Source organism: Myxocyprinus asiaticus, chromosome 13 (genome assembly GCF_019703515.2).
Source record: "Myxocyprinus asiaticus isolate MX2 ecotype Aquarium Trade chromosome 13, UBuf_Myxa_2, whole genome shotgun sequence".
NCBI classification, from domain to species: Eukaryota; Metazoa; Chordata; class Actinopteri; order Cypriniformes; family Catostomidae; genus Myxocyprinus; species Myxocyprinus asiaticus.
Window position 1 is genome coordinate 16,030,185 of NC_059356.1, and position 17,241 is coordinate 16,047,425.

General features: G+C 37.2%; 1 protein-coding gene across 3 annotated transcripts; it reads right to left on the minus strand.

The window, feature by feature from the left end:
- Positions 1 to 2,968: 2,968 nt before the first annotated feature.
- LOC127449961 (glucosidase 2 subunit beta-like) lies at positions 2,969 to 17,025 on the minus strand. Of its 3 annotated transcripts, none has more exons than XM_051713618.1 (18): positions 16,903 to 17,025; positions 16,444 to 16,580; positions 16,209 to 16,325; positions 15,079 to 15,174; positions 14,934 to 14,991; positions 14,555 to 14,672; positions 14,144 to 14,273; positions 13,822 to 13,906; positions 13,655 to 13,733; positions 13,457 to 13,540; positions 9,854 to 10,000; positions 8,919 to 9,009; positions 8,724 to 8,793; positions 8,439 to 8,528; positions 8,262 to 8,336; positions 4,154 to 4,253; positions 3,912 to 4,070; positions 2,969 to 3,171 (listed from the first exon to the last, which is right to left on the minus strand). In XM_051713618.1, exons 2-17 carry the CDS (start codon positions 16,535 to 16,537, stop codon positions 3,924 to 3,926), a joined length of 1,581 nt encoding a protein of 526 aa, XP_051569578.1. In that variant the 5' UTR covers positions 16,538 to 16,580; positions 16,903 to 17,025; the 3' UTR covers positions 2,969 to 3,171; positions 3,912 to 3,923. The 3 variants fall into 3 exon arrangements, with proteins under 3 accessions (XP_051569578.1, XP_051569577.1, XP_051569579.1); XM_051713617.1 differs by having other exon boundaries at positions 16,899 to 17,023; XM_051713619.1 differs by lacking the exons at positions 16,209 to 16,325; positions 16,444 to 16,580; positions 16,903 to 17,025 and having other exon boundaries at positions 14,506 to 14,672; positions 15,079 to 15,172.
- Positions 17,026 to 17,241: the final 216 nt, after the last annotated feature.

Genomic DNA, 17,241 nt, shown 5'->3' on the forward strand with positions numbered 1-17,241 from the left:
GAGTTTGACAGCACGCGCACACACATCGCACATATCCAAGTGTCTCTGAGCCCTCTACATCATGTACATTGAATCAAAACCGTGATACACATTAAACAACAGGTAACCCCTCTCAGCTTACATACCACATTGATGTCACAAAACAGCCTTTTCTTTTACAACTGCAACTTATCATGGAATTTATCAGTGGTGTGCTCTAGAGAGGAAAAAAAATTCAAGATTTGTCCACCCTTTACAATTAGCAACGGTGAGGGCAAGCAAGGATAGATACAGTAATAAGCAACCAGGGCAGATCTGTAGTGCACCTGAAAACCAAAGGGATAGGCGTAGTTGTGTCATCCCTATGGCAAAGTGTCCAAACGAGCCCTTTAGCTACATCCAGAGACCTCTCAATCCTCCCCATAACCTCAGAGAGCCAAGGACAATGGCAGGAAACAAACATACTGCACCGCTTGAGCAACTACAATAATAATCATTTAAAAAAAAAAAAAAAAAAAAAAGACAAAAAAACTTTCCTATGGAACAGTAAGTGCAATGTGCTTCGTTTTTATATTGACTGAGAACAAAAGATATATATATTTTTTAAAAAAAGAAATTAAACGTCACACTGGAATGGTTTGCAGAATAGTGAAAGGATCAAATGTAATGAACAACGAAAAAAAAGTGTTAACTAACAGATTCATTAAAAGAATCAAACAAGCACCGAGAGCTCTGATCTCTAAAAAAAAAAAAAACATGTCCATAATCCCTTCCTCCGCCCCCTTATTAGTGCTCTGACCATGCAAGCTAAAACAAACAGCCGTCTATGGTACAGAAAAGAGCAAATCTAAAACACCGTGAAAGGAATACGGTCTAAAATATCATCGGTTTTAGCCCATGTTGATTTCTGAATATCATTTTCCTGTAATTTATTGATTTACGGTACTTTACATATCAGAATCACATTGACTTAGTGTATTTGTGTTGTTGATGTTGCCATAGAGGACACACGTGGGTCGAATATTTTTTTTTATTCCTTTTACTGGGTACGGTTTATTATATTTGTTTCCATTATTTATAATTAGTTGCTGTTCTTACAGTGTATGCAGGTTTTAGAATTAGTTAGAATTATTTCATTTCAATCAAAATGTGTTTAATTGTGTTTGTAACAGTCTGTGGTAGCTTTTGTTGCAACATAAATAATTTAAACTGAAAAAAAATTCAATATAGCGCCAATGAACTTGTATTATTTGGGCGACTTTAAGCTTGTAGTTTTAACTTATTGTTAACTTAAAAACTATTTATTATCATTATGATTATTATTATTGCCTCGTATGAAAGTATGTTTTGTGTATATTTATGGTTTATTTCATTATATTTGCAAGTTTAATTACCTTTCATTCTGCCAAAATGTGGTTACACTTCTTTTTTTTTTCTTTTTTTTTTTTAAAGGAAACAAATAGATTTAAAAAAGATTAAAAAAAAAAAAAAAGGAAAAAAACAAAAAGACAAAAAAAAAAAACAACAAAAAAAAACAAAAAAACACCTGCTTTAGAATTACAATTTGGAAAAGTTCTCCATAGGCAAAGAATGCACTGCTATATTAAACTAATTGAAGTGTATAAACATACATGCTGTGTGCTAGATGTTATGCCTTTAATGCCTGTGTTTTGTTTGTCTTGTTAAATGAAAACCTTTTGATTATTTATTCTAATCACAGTCTTGTTTTTCCAGCCACGTTCAGAACCCCATAGTGAGTCAGGGCCCGGGGCGAGGCCTGGGGCTGGGGGCGATTTGCGGTCCAGTCTACCGTCTGGACCTGCAGTCAGGTCTGAGGCTTAGAACACTTGCCAAATACCTCTCATCTTGCTGCCACACAGCCATGTATCTGACAGAGAGAACAGTCTAGGAAGTAAAATGGGAGTCAATGGTGGGCTAGGTCACAATGATGCAGACATGGGCGAAGAAACGGCAGCAGGAGGAGACGGGCAAGGCAAGGCACTGAGCTAGTAAAGGGGTCAGTGGTCACTCTGTTTCTCAACCAGTTGTATTTTGTGTCAATTAATTTAGAAGGGACACAGAGTTACTTAGCAATGTTCTTCTGAAACAATTTTCCAGAAATATCAGAACAATAACAGAGTAAAACAAATAAACAAACAAAAGAAATTATCAAAAACAGAACTCCTGATCTCAGTGTCTGTGTCACAAATAAAAATCTCATACTTCCAAACATGAACAAACGAACAAAGACAAACACATTACAAAGGGAAAAAATAATAAACCTTTCAGTTTAGTTTAGGATATTTATTACTGGGATTTCAGCTGAAGATGCTTGAGGACTTTTTCATGGAATTGTTTAATTATTTGTACTTTACATGCCGGAAAAAATAAAAGATATGAATCTCAGTTTTTCTTTGTTGTTGTTTTTTTGGGGGGGAATTGTGGGGTTTTGTGCATGAAGTACATTACACACTTCTGCATACATGTAACATAGTGAGTGAAGGGATTTAAATTCAGACCCGGTCACTGACAGTAAAAGCTAATGAACAGTGTAATATTTTCAGGGTTCCCATTCATTTTTGACCAATTAATTCCCATGACCTCGTCAGTCATTATTATAATCATATTTAAAAATTATTTTATAAAGATGCACTCAACAAAATCTATTTCTATTTTAGAACTAAGCATAACCAGAGCATGCATATTCGAAAATGACCATGATTTTATTTTATTTTTTTAAATGTTATGACTTTTCCAGGCCTTGAAATCACAATTTGAAAACTTCTTGATATTTCCTGATTTTCCATGACTGTGAGAACCCTAATTTAATTGGTCTGCCACTTTCTATGATAAACAACAGATATCGTGCTGTTCATAGTCTAGCATGCTACACATTAATCTCTGTTAATTATCAACTATCCAATGTCAATTTTGGTTGTGAATTTCCTAGTATGAGGTCAAGTGGTCTTGTTTGAACAAATCACAACCATTTTTTTCAATATAAAGTTGCATTTATTTCATCCACGGAATGTAAAGAAATCAGATTTTACGTCAATATAAAGAAGAAAATTACATTTAAGAACAAACTTTATGCTACCCTTAATGCCCAGCCTCTTCTGGCCGATGCAACACTAATGAAATAGGTTCTTAAACAGCTAACAGGAAATGAAGATAATGTTCCCACAGAGTAACCTAAAGACCAGAAGAGGAAAACAGTATATTAATATTGATATTAATTGATTTTAATAAAAACATGCACATTTAACATTAAGGAACAGAACATCTAATTAACTGCACTTTGTGGTCATAAATTGATGATATTGCACTATGTGCATCACTATGAACAGAAATGCTAATTCCTGGACATTTGCAAGCTAGGTTAATTGTGATTTTATCTGCCCCTGCATGCTTTTCATTAAAGTTTCAAGGAATTTTAAGTCACAGGCTTTTCAGAACAAATCCAGAAAAAAAACAAGATAATCTGATTTATGTAATACCTGAGACATCCACAATTGTTCCAGACCGTTTGAAAAACTGGACAGAATGCTAATATTGCTAATTAAGTGATAGTACAATACAAACTTTGGTAGAATGTTACATAATCTACAGATCTATCTGAAAATGTTTATTTTGCAATATTAAATCAATGTTCTTTCTGTATATTTATTACATAATGTTGCACTCAGGCAAAGCAAAAGCCAACTGAATTTATTAGCATACAGCAGGCAGCAAATTATCATCACTATGGCAAAACCCAAACCTTATTACATGCCAAGTGGGAAAAATGCATCAGCCAATTTCAAAATTAATAGGACCCTTCAACAACCCAGGTATCTTGTGAAAAACACGTCTTGTTTTTTTTTCTTCTAGTGTTCTAATCTTAATAATGTTCTAAACACGTCAAATATGTATGCGTCCATTTCATGGCTCACCCTGGAACGACTCTACAGCTCCTCATGGTCATGTGGTGAGAGGTCAACATTGGTCGGTTCTTGGCACACGGCAGGCGTGGTGAATTCCATTAGATATTCACAGCGACTCGGCTCCGATGTAGAGGTCACCACAGTCTCCTTCCCACAAGTCAGCTTCACCTGACACACAAAACTCCACTTTAGTCAACAAATCTCTCAGTATGAATGGTGCAGTGGAGGTAATGAAAGACTCAAGTACTTACTGTAGTTGATCTGTTTGGTCCTTGCCAGCACCCAGCGCCGTGCTCATATTTCATCATCAAGTATTTATTATTTTCAGGCCCTGCCCATGTTCCCCAGGTGCTGCAAACATGGGCATCTCTTATCGCAAGGTCATAAAAACACTACAACACATCTTTTTTTTAGATGTTAACTGATATGTAAGTGTTGCACATGATGGAGGACAATGTTAACATTATTTTTTTCAGGTTTGAAATCAACAGGATTTGACATTTTCATGCACTATAGTGCTTACCTATATCAGCAGTGTCTAATAATTATTCATGAGACCATAACCTATGAGAAGGCACTATCTCATAATTATTCACATATATCACATGATCTTTTCCTAAGCAATAAATGCTAAAAAAAGAATAAAGAACTTTCACTATCATCAGTTTTCCTTAATCCTCCCATGTTTATATTTTAAAAAAACATGTAAACCAAGCAAACTTAAATTAACTGAGTTGTTTCAACAAGAAAATGTGTCTAGTCAGCTTTACTTATTTCATTTGCATTGGGACAAGACAACACAACAATATTTTTTGTGTGGTTAAATTAAACTGGGCAGGGATTTCTCGTTCCCAGCAAGTTGTGCAAGGGAACCAAAAACTCAATTAAATGTTAAAATTAAGTGTTATTTTATGTCTTTGTGTAAGATAAATATAAAATATAAAGGGAGTGTTTAATGTTTTGTTCAGTTGATATTCAGAAGAGTTTCTGTTATGTTGGTTTTTTGGGGGTCACCATCATAGTGAAGAGTGGAGCTTGAGCATAGGTTGAGGACCAATACACATTGTGTATTCTGCTTATTGCTTTATCCATTGAGCAATTGCTGTGCTGATCATAGCATACAGTGCATTCATAAATTCATAACTTTGCAAATTTATTAAAAAGAAAAAACTGAAATATTACACTGACATAAGTATTCAGACCCTTTGCTATGACACTTGAAATTTAGCTCAGGTGCATCCCATTTCTCTGGATCATCTTTGAGATGTTTCTACACTTTGATTGGAGTTCACCTGTGGCAAATTCCATTGATTGGACATGATTTGGAAAGGCACACGCCTGTCTATATGAGGTTTCACAGCTGAAAATGCATATCAGAGCAAAAACCAAGCCATGAGGTCAAAGGAACTGCCTGCAGAGCTCAGAGACAGGATTGTGTCGAGGCATGGATCTGTAGAAGGCTACAAAAACATTTCTGCTCTATTGAAGGTTCCCAAGAGCACAGTGGCCTCAATAATTCTTAAATAGAAGTTTGGAACAACCAGGACCCTTCCTAGAACTGGCCGCCTGGCCAAACTGAGCAATCGGTGGAGAAGGGCCTTGGTAAGAGAGGTGACCAAGAACCCGATGGTCACTCTGGTTGAGCTCCAGAGATCACGTGTGGAGATGGGAGAAACTTGCAGAAGGACAACCATCACTGCAACACTACACCGATCTGGACTTTCTGGCAGAGTGTCCAGAAGGAAACCTGTCCTCAGTGTAAACACATGAAAGTCAGCTTGGAATTTTGAAAAAAGCACCTAAAGGACTCTCAGACTGTAAGAAACAAGATTCAATGTCTGATGAAATGAAGACTGAACTGTTTGGCCTCAATTCCAAGCATCATGTGTGGAGGAAACCAGGCACCGCTCAACACCAGCACAATACCATCCCAACGGTGAAGCATGGTGGTGCTAGTATCATGCTGTGGGGGTGGTTTTCAGTGGCAGGGACTGGGTGACTGTTCAGGGTTGAAGGAAAGCTGAACGTAGCAAAATACCTTGATATCCTTAATGAAAACCTGGTCCAAAGCGCTCAGGACCTCAGACTGAGCCGAAGGTTCACCTTTCAACAGGACAATGGCCCCAAGAACACAGCCAAAACAATGCAAGAGTGGCTTAGGGACAACTCTGTGAATGTCCTCGAATGGCCCAGCCAGAGCATTTAAAAAAAAAAAAAAAAAAATGTATTTAATCTGAGGGATAGGTGAATATTCTTGCTTTAGTGATTTTGCATTGAAAATTAAATTTAAAAAAAAAAAAAAAAAAAAAAAAAAAACTTAAACCAAAAGACATTTCTAAATTCAATTTGCATTTCAAATGAAACGAAAAAAAAAAAAAAAAAAAAAAAACAGATGTATAGGCTATATTCATATTAGGTCATTTGCATAGACGATACTATTCTTGCAAAAAAAAAAAAAAACAAAACAAAAAAAAAAATACGAATACTGAAACAAAGAAAGAGAACCCTTTACATATGAGTGTTCCACAAGGCTGCACACCTCCGAACAAACAGCGCGACAGACATGCACATAGACAGCTTTTCTGTAATCTGTTTTTACAAATATAATAAAAAGTGTGTTTCATCAAGTGCATGTCTGTGTCTAACAGCATTTCTTGTGTCATTCTGAATCTGAGATGTCTTACAGTTACCCACCATGCACATTGTATTCGCTACCTGCAATTAAATGTCTTCTGTCAGTGTGCATACTTTGCTGCCTGTGTAATTTGACATGTTGGTAAAGAACATCTGGCTTTCAATGCGTTATTTAGGTTCATTTATCATGGGTCGTAAACTCTTCATTAGGCAACTATTCTTTATTTAAGGCTATTCTATTCGTTCGGCTATAGTATTGATATTGGAAGTTCCATTCATAATGTTTCCCCCTTTTACCTGGTATAAAACTTCACACCGTTGTTGTCCCTTGTACCAAGTAAAACCGGTAACACCGTACACCATGGCAACTCTACATCATACCCCAAAAGACTTGAGGCTGTAATCGCTGCCAAAGGTGCTTCAACTTAGTACTGAGTTAAGGGTCAGAATACTTATGTCAATGTGACATTTCAGTTTATTCTTTTTAATAAATTTGCAAAGTTATCAAAAATCTGGTTTTTGCTTCATCATCATGGGTATGGAGTGTATACTGATGTGAAAAATAACAATAATTTAAAACATTTTAGCATAAGGCTGCAACATAATAAAATGTTGAATTTTCAATTAAAAAAATGAAGAGGTCTGAATACTTTATGAATGCACTGTATGTGACCAAATTGCACTTGGTAGTGCTTCCCAGAGCATGGGTTCGATTCCCAGGGAACACACAAACTGGTTAAAATGTATACCTTGAATGCACTGAATGTAAGTCGCTTTGGATAAAAGTGTCTGCCAAACGCATAAATGGAAATTAAATAAATGTCTCTTGAATTCCCACCAGCATGTATTTAGCACGCTAACATTCACTGTCAGAAACTATTTAGCAGAGATGGGCCACTTCTTCTAAAATGAATGGGAGAAATTGGAACGCCCCACCAAGAAGCTCTAGCACCCAACGGATGTAGAAAGTCAGTCCTGCCTTACAGGTAAAAGAGCCAATCGCCGTTTAGATACAGACATTGCCTGTCAATCATCTAGAGAACACGCATGCGCATTAGCTATACAAGCTGGAAAAATTGCATTTTTAGGGTAATCTGAGGTAAAGCAGCACAATTCATGATACCAGCATTGTTAGATTTTACAGCTGATTTGAAATATGTTTTATGATTGTAATCTTGACCAACCATTTTTGAGATTTCGGTGTTCCCCCATTCAAGTAGATGGGAGCTGCACTGTCATGACTGCAAATAGCCTCCTGGGAGCATTCCATTTATGGCCGCCAGTGGACTGACTTGCTAGAAAGACTTGAATGTCACTAGCTAGCATGTAACTGAAAGAGATTCATTTGAGTTCCTTTAACATGTCTAGTTCTGTTGGGTTTACTCGATTCAGTTAGGTTCCCTCTACTTGAAGTAATTATGTTGAAATTACCTTGTAATTTTAATTTAAGAAAACTTACTTCAAACATGTGGAACCAACATCGATGATTAAATCAAGTTTGGACAAAGTGTTTTTTTTTTTTTTTTGAGTGAACAAAGAGTTGATACCATATTGCTGAGTTCTTCCTTTCCACTCTGCAGCCTAATTTTTTCACATTTTTCAAAACTGTCTAATGCTAAAATGAGGGGTTTCATAGCACACTGAGGACTGTCAAAAACAATCACATCATGCTATTACAGGTATGAAAACAAAGTGACCTCATGAAGGCTTTGCGATGACTCTTACCCAAGGTTGGTCTCTGAGCCTCCGTACTTGGGTTTCTGTGAAACCCGATTGAAAGGACAGAGTCTGTAGATATACCTGAAGGCAAACACAACACACAACTCTCTAGAAACAACTTAAAGTATTAAATTAAAATTAAAATAAGAAAACATTTTCCAATTCAATATTGGTTTCACTTACTCGCCAGTGGAAAGTTCGTAGCACTGGCTGTACAGGTATGTGAACTCCACATTAGGGCCAAAATCAAAGGACAGCTCTTTTTCAATATTTCTGTGACACAATTCAGAGAAAACCTCAATGCAGTGCTTTTAGCATGCTGACACCATGCCGAAACAGTTCTCAACCTGCTTTCTCCAGTGTGCAGGCACCCTAAAACATTACGATTAATATAAAAGGAAGGAGCACTAGCTATCCAAATGTCCTAAGAAGATAGAAGGAAGATTGTGGTGATGCTATTGAACAAACCCAATTTGATCATCCACCTCACGAAAAGCTTTTTCAGCCTCGTTGAAGTCATCCCTAGCCTTCTGAGCAGCTGTGATACAGAGAACAGTCGGTCAGAGTGAAACAAAAAACATCCAATTAAAATGATCAAGAGCAATCACATTTCTCTATAATGTCTGTACAAATAGTGTCTGAAGGACTGGCAGCTGAACCAACCATCGATGAGGGCCTGGGTGTCTGCGTCATAAGGCGGCATGGCTTCTTCATCTTCATGATTATTCTCTGGAGTCTTGATGGTTGATGGCACCTGCACAACACACAAGATCTCTCATTAGTTATTTACCACTAATATTTTTCCATGTACCTCTCAATGTGGACATTATTGTCAAGAGAGACACAAACTTCCCAAAAGTGGGAAAATGAGCTGTGTTTGTTCTGGGACAATTGTGTCACTTGTAATTTATTTGCATCAATTAAATGAAGAAAATATTTCTCTCTTCTACATCCATTTCTTAATTTGTTATTATTTATTGTGCAACACGAGCCCAACGCTCGGTAACAGCTGTTATGTTTCATGTTTTTCCAATGCTGACGTAGCTCTGTTTGGGTGGAGTAAAGTTTACATATGTGTCTTGAACAGCCAAATACATTTACACTTACACGAATGGAAAGAGTCTCAAACCACCTTCTCATGATGGGATCTCTCGAATCCTTCTTGGAGGGCATTTACACTTGTTCTTTTCATGATCGGATAGCAATCAGATCAGTAAAAATGCATGAAGTGACCAAGTGTAAATATCCTCAAAAGGTTCTCAGTAAAATAAGTTCTCCCACATTCAGAAGCAAATTATAACATGCAACACAGCTAATTTATCCACCCTGCTGTAACCAAAATACAACATTATAAAAGTCAAAGCGCTATAATAATAGATGTGAATGTTGTTTAGCATTTTACTATTTACAAATTTACTATTTTACTATTTGACTCCTCCAGGAAACACATTCGGCCTATGGGCTGTCTTTCACACCTCTTGAGTTAAAGGATATGCACATGTTAAAAGTTCAGCACTGAAGTGTTAAAAGAAGACTCACAATGTCATTGCGGATGTAAACATCTCTGTAGCTATAGCTTATATGATATAACCTCTCACCTTATCATCCTCTTCACGATAATCATCTTTATCATCCTCCTCCTCAGAGATGTCTTCCTCTGGGCTCGGCTCAGAGTCATTGTCTACAACTGGCTCCCCCACTTCTTCAGGAGGTGTTTCCACAGGAGCAGCTTCCACAGGCTGGGACTGAGACACAACAGAGGAACAAAAGTATAAAAAAAAAAAAAAAAAAAAAAAACAGTATGAAAAAGGCATTTTCACCAAAGGACTGGTGAAAGGAAGAGTTTAATCTTAAGATAAATAGTTTTTGTCCACCTCAGGAAGTCAAATTAAATATTATGAACCATTTTATTTTCTAGCGATAAGCATCAGTTAAACAAAAATCTAATATATATATTTAAAATCAAAATAGATAAATACATAAAAAAGGGCCAAACTTGTGGTTTGGTTTGTAGATTGATCAATATATATTTCACATAAAAAATAAAATAAAAAGAAAAAAACTGGCAATTGTCTTACAATAACTCGGGTAAGTCTTGAATGGTTGAGCTTGACAAATGCAGTCAGATGCAATACTAGAATGTGTAAAAATGTAAAACACAGCTAACTATATTTTTTTTTAAAGTAAAAATAAATAAATAAATAAATAAATATATCCAAGGAGATATATACACAGATCAGCCACAACATTAAAACCAACTGTCTAATATTGTGTAGGTCCCCCTCTTGCCGCCAAAACAGCGCCAACTCGCATCTCAGAATAGCATTCTGAGATAATATACTTCTTACCACAATTGTACAGAGTGGTTATCTGAGTTACTGTAGACTTCATCAGTTCAAACCAATCTGGCCATTCTCTGTTGACCTCTCTCATCAACAAGGCATTTCCATCCACAGAACTGCTGCTCACTGGATGTTTTTAGTTTTTGGCACCATTCGGAGTAAATTCTAGAGACTGTTGTGCGTGAAAATCCCAGGAGATCAGCAGTTACAGAAATACTCAAACCAGCCCGTCTGGTACCAACAATCATCCATGCAATTATCTAATCAGCCAATCATGTGGCAGCAGTGCTGTGCATAAAATCATACGGGTCAGGAGCTTCAGTTAATGTTCACTTCATCCATCAGAATGGGGAAAAAAATGTGACCTAAGTGATTTGGAGCGTGGCATGATTGTTGGTGCCAGAGGGGCTGGATTGAGTATTTCTGTAACTGCTGATCTCCTGGGATTTTCACACGCAACAGTCTCCAGAATTTATTCTGAATCATGCCAAAAACAAAAAAACATCCAGTGAGTGACAGTTCTGTGGACAGAAATACCTTCTTGATGAAAGAGGTCAACAGAGAATGGTTCGACTGAATGAACGAACGTTTCATTTATATAGCGCTTTTCTGACACTAAACTCAAAGCGCTTTACACAGTGAACAGTGGACTCTCCACAACCACCATCAGTGTGTAGCATCCACCTGGATGATGTGACGGCAGCCATAGTGCACCAGTACGCTCACCACACACCAGCTATTGGTGGAGAGGAGAGAGCAGAGTGATAGAGCCAATTAATGGATAACAAAGTCTAGGGTAATTCAGATAACCGCTCTGTACAATTGTGGTGAGAAGAATAGCATCTCAGAATGCTATTCTGAGATGCGGGTTGATGCTGTTTTGGCAGCACAATGGGGACCTACACAATATTAGGCAGGTGGTTTTAATGTTGTGGCTGATTGGTGTTTATACACTTGAAGTCAGAAGTTTACATTCACTTAGGTTGAAGTCATTACAACTCATTTTTTTAACCACCCACATATTTAATATTAGCAAACTATAGTTTTGGCAAGTAATTTAGGACATCTGCTTTGTGCATGACACAAGTAATTTTTTCAACAATTGTTTACAAACAGATTGTTTCACTTTGAATTGACTATATCACAATTCCAGTGGGTCAGAAGTTTACATACACTAAGTTAACTGTGCCTTTAAGCAGCTTGGAAAATTCCAGAAAACGATGTCAAGCCTTTAGGCAATTAGCCAATTAGCTTCTGATAGGCTAATTGGAGTCAATTGGAGGTGTACCTGTGGATGTATTTTAAGGCCTACCTTCAAACTCAGTGCCTCTTTGCTTGACAACATGGGAAAAATCAAAAGAAATCAGAAAAGACCTCAGAAAAATAACTGTGGACCTCCACAAGTCTGGTTCATCCTTGGGAGCAATTTCCATATGTCTGAAGGTACCACGTTCATCTGTACAAACAACAGTATGCAAGTATAAACCACGCAGCCATCATACCACTCAGGAAGGAGACGCATTCTGTCTCCTAGAGATGAACGTAGTTTGGTGCAAAAAGTGCAAATCAATCCCAGAACAACAGCATAGGACTTTGTGAAGATGCTGGAGGAAACAGGTAGACAAGTATGTATATCCACAGTAAAACGAGTTCTATATCGACATAACCTGAAAGGCTGCTCAGCAAGGAAGAAGCCAATGCTCCAAAACCACCATAAAAAAGCCAGACTACAGTTTGCAAGTGCATATGGGGACAAAGATCTTACTTTTTGGAGAAATGTCCTCTGGTCTAATGAAACAAAAATTTAACTGTTTGGCCATAATGACCATCATTATGTTTGGAGGAAAAGGGTGAGGCTTGCAAGCCAAAGAACACCATCCCAACCGTGAAGCATGGGGGTGGCAGCATCATGTTGTGGGGGTGCTTTGCTGCAGGAGGGACTGGTGCACTTCACAAAATAGATGACATCATGAGGAAGGAAAATCATGTGGATATATTAAAGCAACATCTCAAGACATCAGCCAGGAAGTTAAAGCTCAGTCACAAATGGGTCTTCCAAATGGACAATGACCCCAAACATACCTCCAAAGTTGCGGCAAAATGGCTTAAGGACAACAAAGTCAAGGTATTGGAGTGGCCATCTCAAAGCCCTGACCTCAATCCGATAGAAAATGTGTGGGAAGAACTGAAAAAGCATGTGCAAGCAAGGAGGCCTACAAACATGACTCAGTTACACCAGTTCTGTCTGGAGGAATGGGCCAAAATTCCAGCAACTTATTGTGAGAAGCTTGTGGAAGCTACCCAAAACATTTAACCCAAGTTAAATAATTTAAAGGCAATGCTACCAAATAATAACAAAGTGTATGTAAACTTCTGACCCACTGGGAATGTGATGAAAGAAATAAAAGCTGAAATAAACAATTCTCTCTACTATTGTTCTGACATTTCACATTCTTAAAATAGTGATCCTTACTGAAATAAGACAGGGAATGTTTTCTAAGATTAAATATCAGGAATTATATATATATATATACACACACACACACACACACACATACAGTATATATCAGACTACGTCAAAATTGTAACACTGTTTTATGATTTTATAGTTGGATGCAGTCGAGAATGTCAAACCCACCAAGGTCGACAGGCCAAAATCACCACTTTTCGGAGGTTAGGGTTAAAACATTTGACGTGTTTAAAACTAGCTACTCATCATCCCATGTTATATAACAGATTATCTAACATATTAAATTTTTCACATTCCAATAAAAATGGGACATTGCTTAAAAATAATGGCAGAACAATTTGAAACATGCAAGATTCTAGATGTGACATGTCTGGTTCTTCTCTACAGACCTCCGAGTGGTATTTGTCTTTAATGTTGGCCCAAATATTCTCAAATGCTGATGTGTCCACCCGGTCAGCTCCTCCCATTAGTCCCTGTGTAAAACAAATCATTGATCTGAACTGGCAACTCGATAAGCTCATTTTTTGTTTTTTCACATTTTGGCAAGTGGTGCATTAAAACTGAGAAGTGATTAGATGTGAAAATACCTGGGCCTCGGTTTCAGTTAGTGTGCCATCAGCATCAGAGTCCAATTCTGCATGGGACTGAAGCTCAGAGACAGACACACTGACACACACAGATAACACGGTATTATTTCATTTATTCTCCACACAAACAATCAGAGAGAAAATAAAATATTTTCAATTGCACTTACAAGCCATCTGCATCGTCATCCAGCTCCAAAAAGGCTTCTGCCATTTTGGCTTTATCCTTCTCTATGCGAATAGCTGCCTTTTGCTCTGGAATGAAGATAAATCAGAGTTTAGACCTATAATAATAATGAACCACTAATGAAAAGAGCCAACCTGCACACTAAATAGTGAAGGATTTTGAATACAACATGAAATTCTATTACATTTTTATATTAAATTGAAAACTGCAAAGAATAAATGGCATATACTATCCTTATACATATGTTAGAGACTCCAATGGCAAACAGGAGATTTGACTTAGTGTTTCTACACAGCTGCACTCACCTTCCCAGGCCTTTAGGTGGCGCTCTTTAGCTTCCTTCTCAGGTTGCTCTGCAGTCTCTTTAATGGTCCTCAGTGCTTCAACTTTCTCCTCCAGCTGTTTCTTATTTTCCTGCATATCAGCCACTTTACCCTACAGAAGAGACACAGCATATTACATTTGCCAAAACTCACAATGTGGCTTTGATAGCTGCAAATTATCCAAGCAATTCAGAAATTGATGATTTCTGTGGCATAAATGAGAGGAAGCATTAAATAATGGATGAGAATATATTATTGCAATGCCATCAGCAGCTGAAACAGAAATGTACTCTGCATTTGCTTAGAAATTAAGCAAAAGGATTTTGACATGACACTGGACTGACATGTGCACTGAGCAAATCAGTGAAAATCTTCTGTCCCGTATTTCTCCACCTGCTTTTCTTGCCGTCCCTTCTTGGCCTCCTCGATGAGCTGCTGTTTAAGGAGAAAGCCCTCTTTGGTGATCTCAGCCATCTTCTGCAGAACCTCCCTCTCTTTAAGTCCCAGTTCCCTGCAAATCAAAGTGTTTGGTTTTTTTAAGTCACTGTATTAGAGATAATTTCAGAGCCAGTGATTCAAGAATAAGAAAAAATGGAAACGGGAAGCAAAACATGAAACAATGAAACATAAATCACAGTAATGTGTGACTTCAATTATAATAGCATGCTGTTGCAAGTGCTCATACAATAAAGTTCTGTTCTGAAATATTTATTTCTACTAAACTGTAATGCTTTTCTCTCTGGAAAGTGATTATGTTTGAATTAGAACTCACTTGCAGGTATTTTCACATTTGGCTCCACTGTTGTACTCATCAGTGGTGTCGCAGCAATCTGTGGGAAGAAAAGTTTTCAAATGCAATGCCATTTCATTCCCTGAACACTGCTGAAGAGAAATATCCAGATGCCGAGTCATCTTACCACAGATACCATCATTAATACGGGAGGATGGGATAAATGTGGGCCTGTATCCAGCATTGGTGCAATGGAAGTGACCATTCGGACAAGCAGAAGTGCCTGGGGATGGACATAAGCAACTGTTATGCACACAATGCAAATCAAAACCTCTTTTCATCTGCCTTAGATTTTTAAATAACCATGCTGTTAGATAAATATTAAACTTTTACTAGAACAACTTGTCATTTTGCACAATTGCACCATTTCACTTACACTAATTTAGCTGTATTTATAAGTCCATATATGTATGAATTTATAGATACTGAGTTTTTCAAGTTTAGGTTAGTTCAAATGTACTTGTATGTAAAACATTTCACCGATTGTGCACCATGTAAATATGTGTCAAATAAATTACTTAGAAGTTGGATATGAATCTGAGTTGAAAAGCTGGTGAGCAATTTAGCCTTAAAGGGATAGTTCACCCAAAAATGAAAATTCTCTCATAATTTACTCCCCCTCATGCCATCCCAGATGTGTATGACTTTTTTTCTTCTGCTGAACACAAATGAAGATTTTTAGAAGAATACTGCAGCTCTGTAGGTCCATAGAATGCAAGTGAATGGGTGCCAAAATTTTGAAGCTCCAAAAATCACATAAGTCGGCAAAAAAGTAATCCATAAGATTCCAGTGGTTAAATCAATATTTTCTGAAGTGATATGACAGGTGTGGGTGAGAAACAGATAACTTTCACAGTCATCTTCTTGTGTTTTTGGTGGTTCATGTTCTTCATGCATATCACCCCCTACTGGGCAAGGAGAAGAATTTCTAACAAAAAGGACTTAAATATCAATCTGTTTCTCACCCACATCTATCACATCACTTCAGAAGATATGGATTTAACCACTGGAGTTGTATGGATTACTTTTATGCTGCCTTTATGTCCTTTTTGGAGCATCATAATTTTGGCACCCATTCACTTGCATTGTATGGACCTACAGAGTTGAAATATTCTTCTAAAAAATCTTTATGTTCAGCAGAAGAAAGTCATACACATCTGGGATGGCACAGGGATGAGTTAATGATGAGAGAATTTTTATTTTGGGGTGAACTATTCCTTTAATTCATAAATGAAACAAAAAATTAATTGTTAGTACCTGGCTCATCTGAACCATCTTTGCAGTCACAGTAGTCATCATTCACTCGATCAAAGGAAATGGTCCGGGATCCATCAAGACACGTGAATGGCTTGTTCTCCGCATAAAACGGTCTCCCTTTACGTTGAACAATAAAAAATAAAGAGTTAGATGGCATATTCAATGAGATGCACCAGAATGTATTGCAACCTGTGCAGGTTTAAAGGAGGATTTGCAATAACTGAAATGACTTTACTTGACAGTGGTACTCCTCGTGGTCGTTGAATCTCTACAGGTGTCCCAAAGCTGACAGCAAAGACTAAGGTCAACAGCAGGTGCACACAGGTCATGATGCCTCAGGAAAATGTCGAGACTCCCACTAGAGGTGCGTGACTTCGGAACACAATGAATACACAATAGTTAAATGTAACACGACAGCATAAGAAATCCCTTGTAACGTCAAACCCATAAATATACTTTTAATTACAAAGGGTTACAAAACACGTTCTTTAAAATATCCTGAGTCGCTTCGTCCTGGTTATTTCAATCTGAAATGGCTTCCGCTGAAATACTCACTAGTACAGACTAGTCCGAATTTATAAACGGTACAGTATCACTACGGCAGTATTTATTGTGTGTTAACTCAAGTCATTTAAACCAAGAGTGCGACTGTACAAAAATATTTAAAATATCTATGTAACAGTCGCTGACCTACTTCCGTAGTAAGCTCTTGCAGCGTATGTGACGTCAGTAGGCAAAGCGGTGTTCTCGTGTGATTGGTGGATTGGATTTGAAGAGGATTTATATGGCATTGTGGGTAATGTAGTTCTTAAAAACATAACCGGAAGTCTGATTTCCAAGCTTTTCAAGTTGTTGATGTTGTTTGTTTTTCTTCAGAACCTTAGTCCGTACAAACATTCAACAGTTATATACATGAAACGCAATTCAGTACAAACTGAGACAAAATTTAGTCACTCAGTAAAGAAATATAAAAAATGTATATGTCAGAAACATCAAAATAAAAAAAATGACGTTATAATAAAAACAAGTAAAC

Excerpts from the sequence above, each read along its gene's own strand:
- LOC127449961 (XM_051713618.1), bottom strand. The coding sequence starts at position 16,537 with ATGACCTGTGTGCACCTGCTGTTGACCTTAGTCTTTGCTGTCAGCTTT. Across the intron at positions 16,326-16,443 it reads ACGAGGAGTACCACTGTCAA|GGAGACCGTTTTATGCGGAG; the intron begins GTAAAGTCATTT and ends TTCAACGTAAAG. Across the intron at positions 15,175-16,208 it reads AGATGGTTCAGATGAGCCAG|GCACTTCTGCTTGTCCGAAT; the intron begins GTACTAACAATT and ends GTCCATCCCCAG.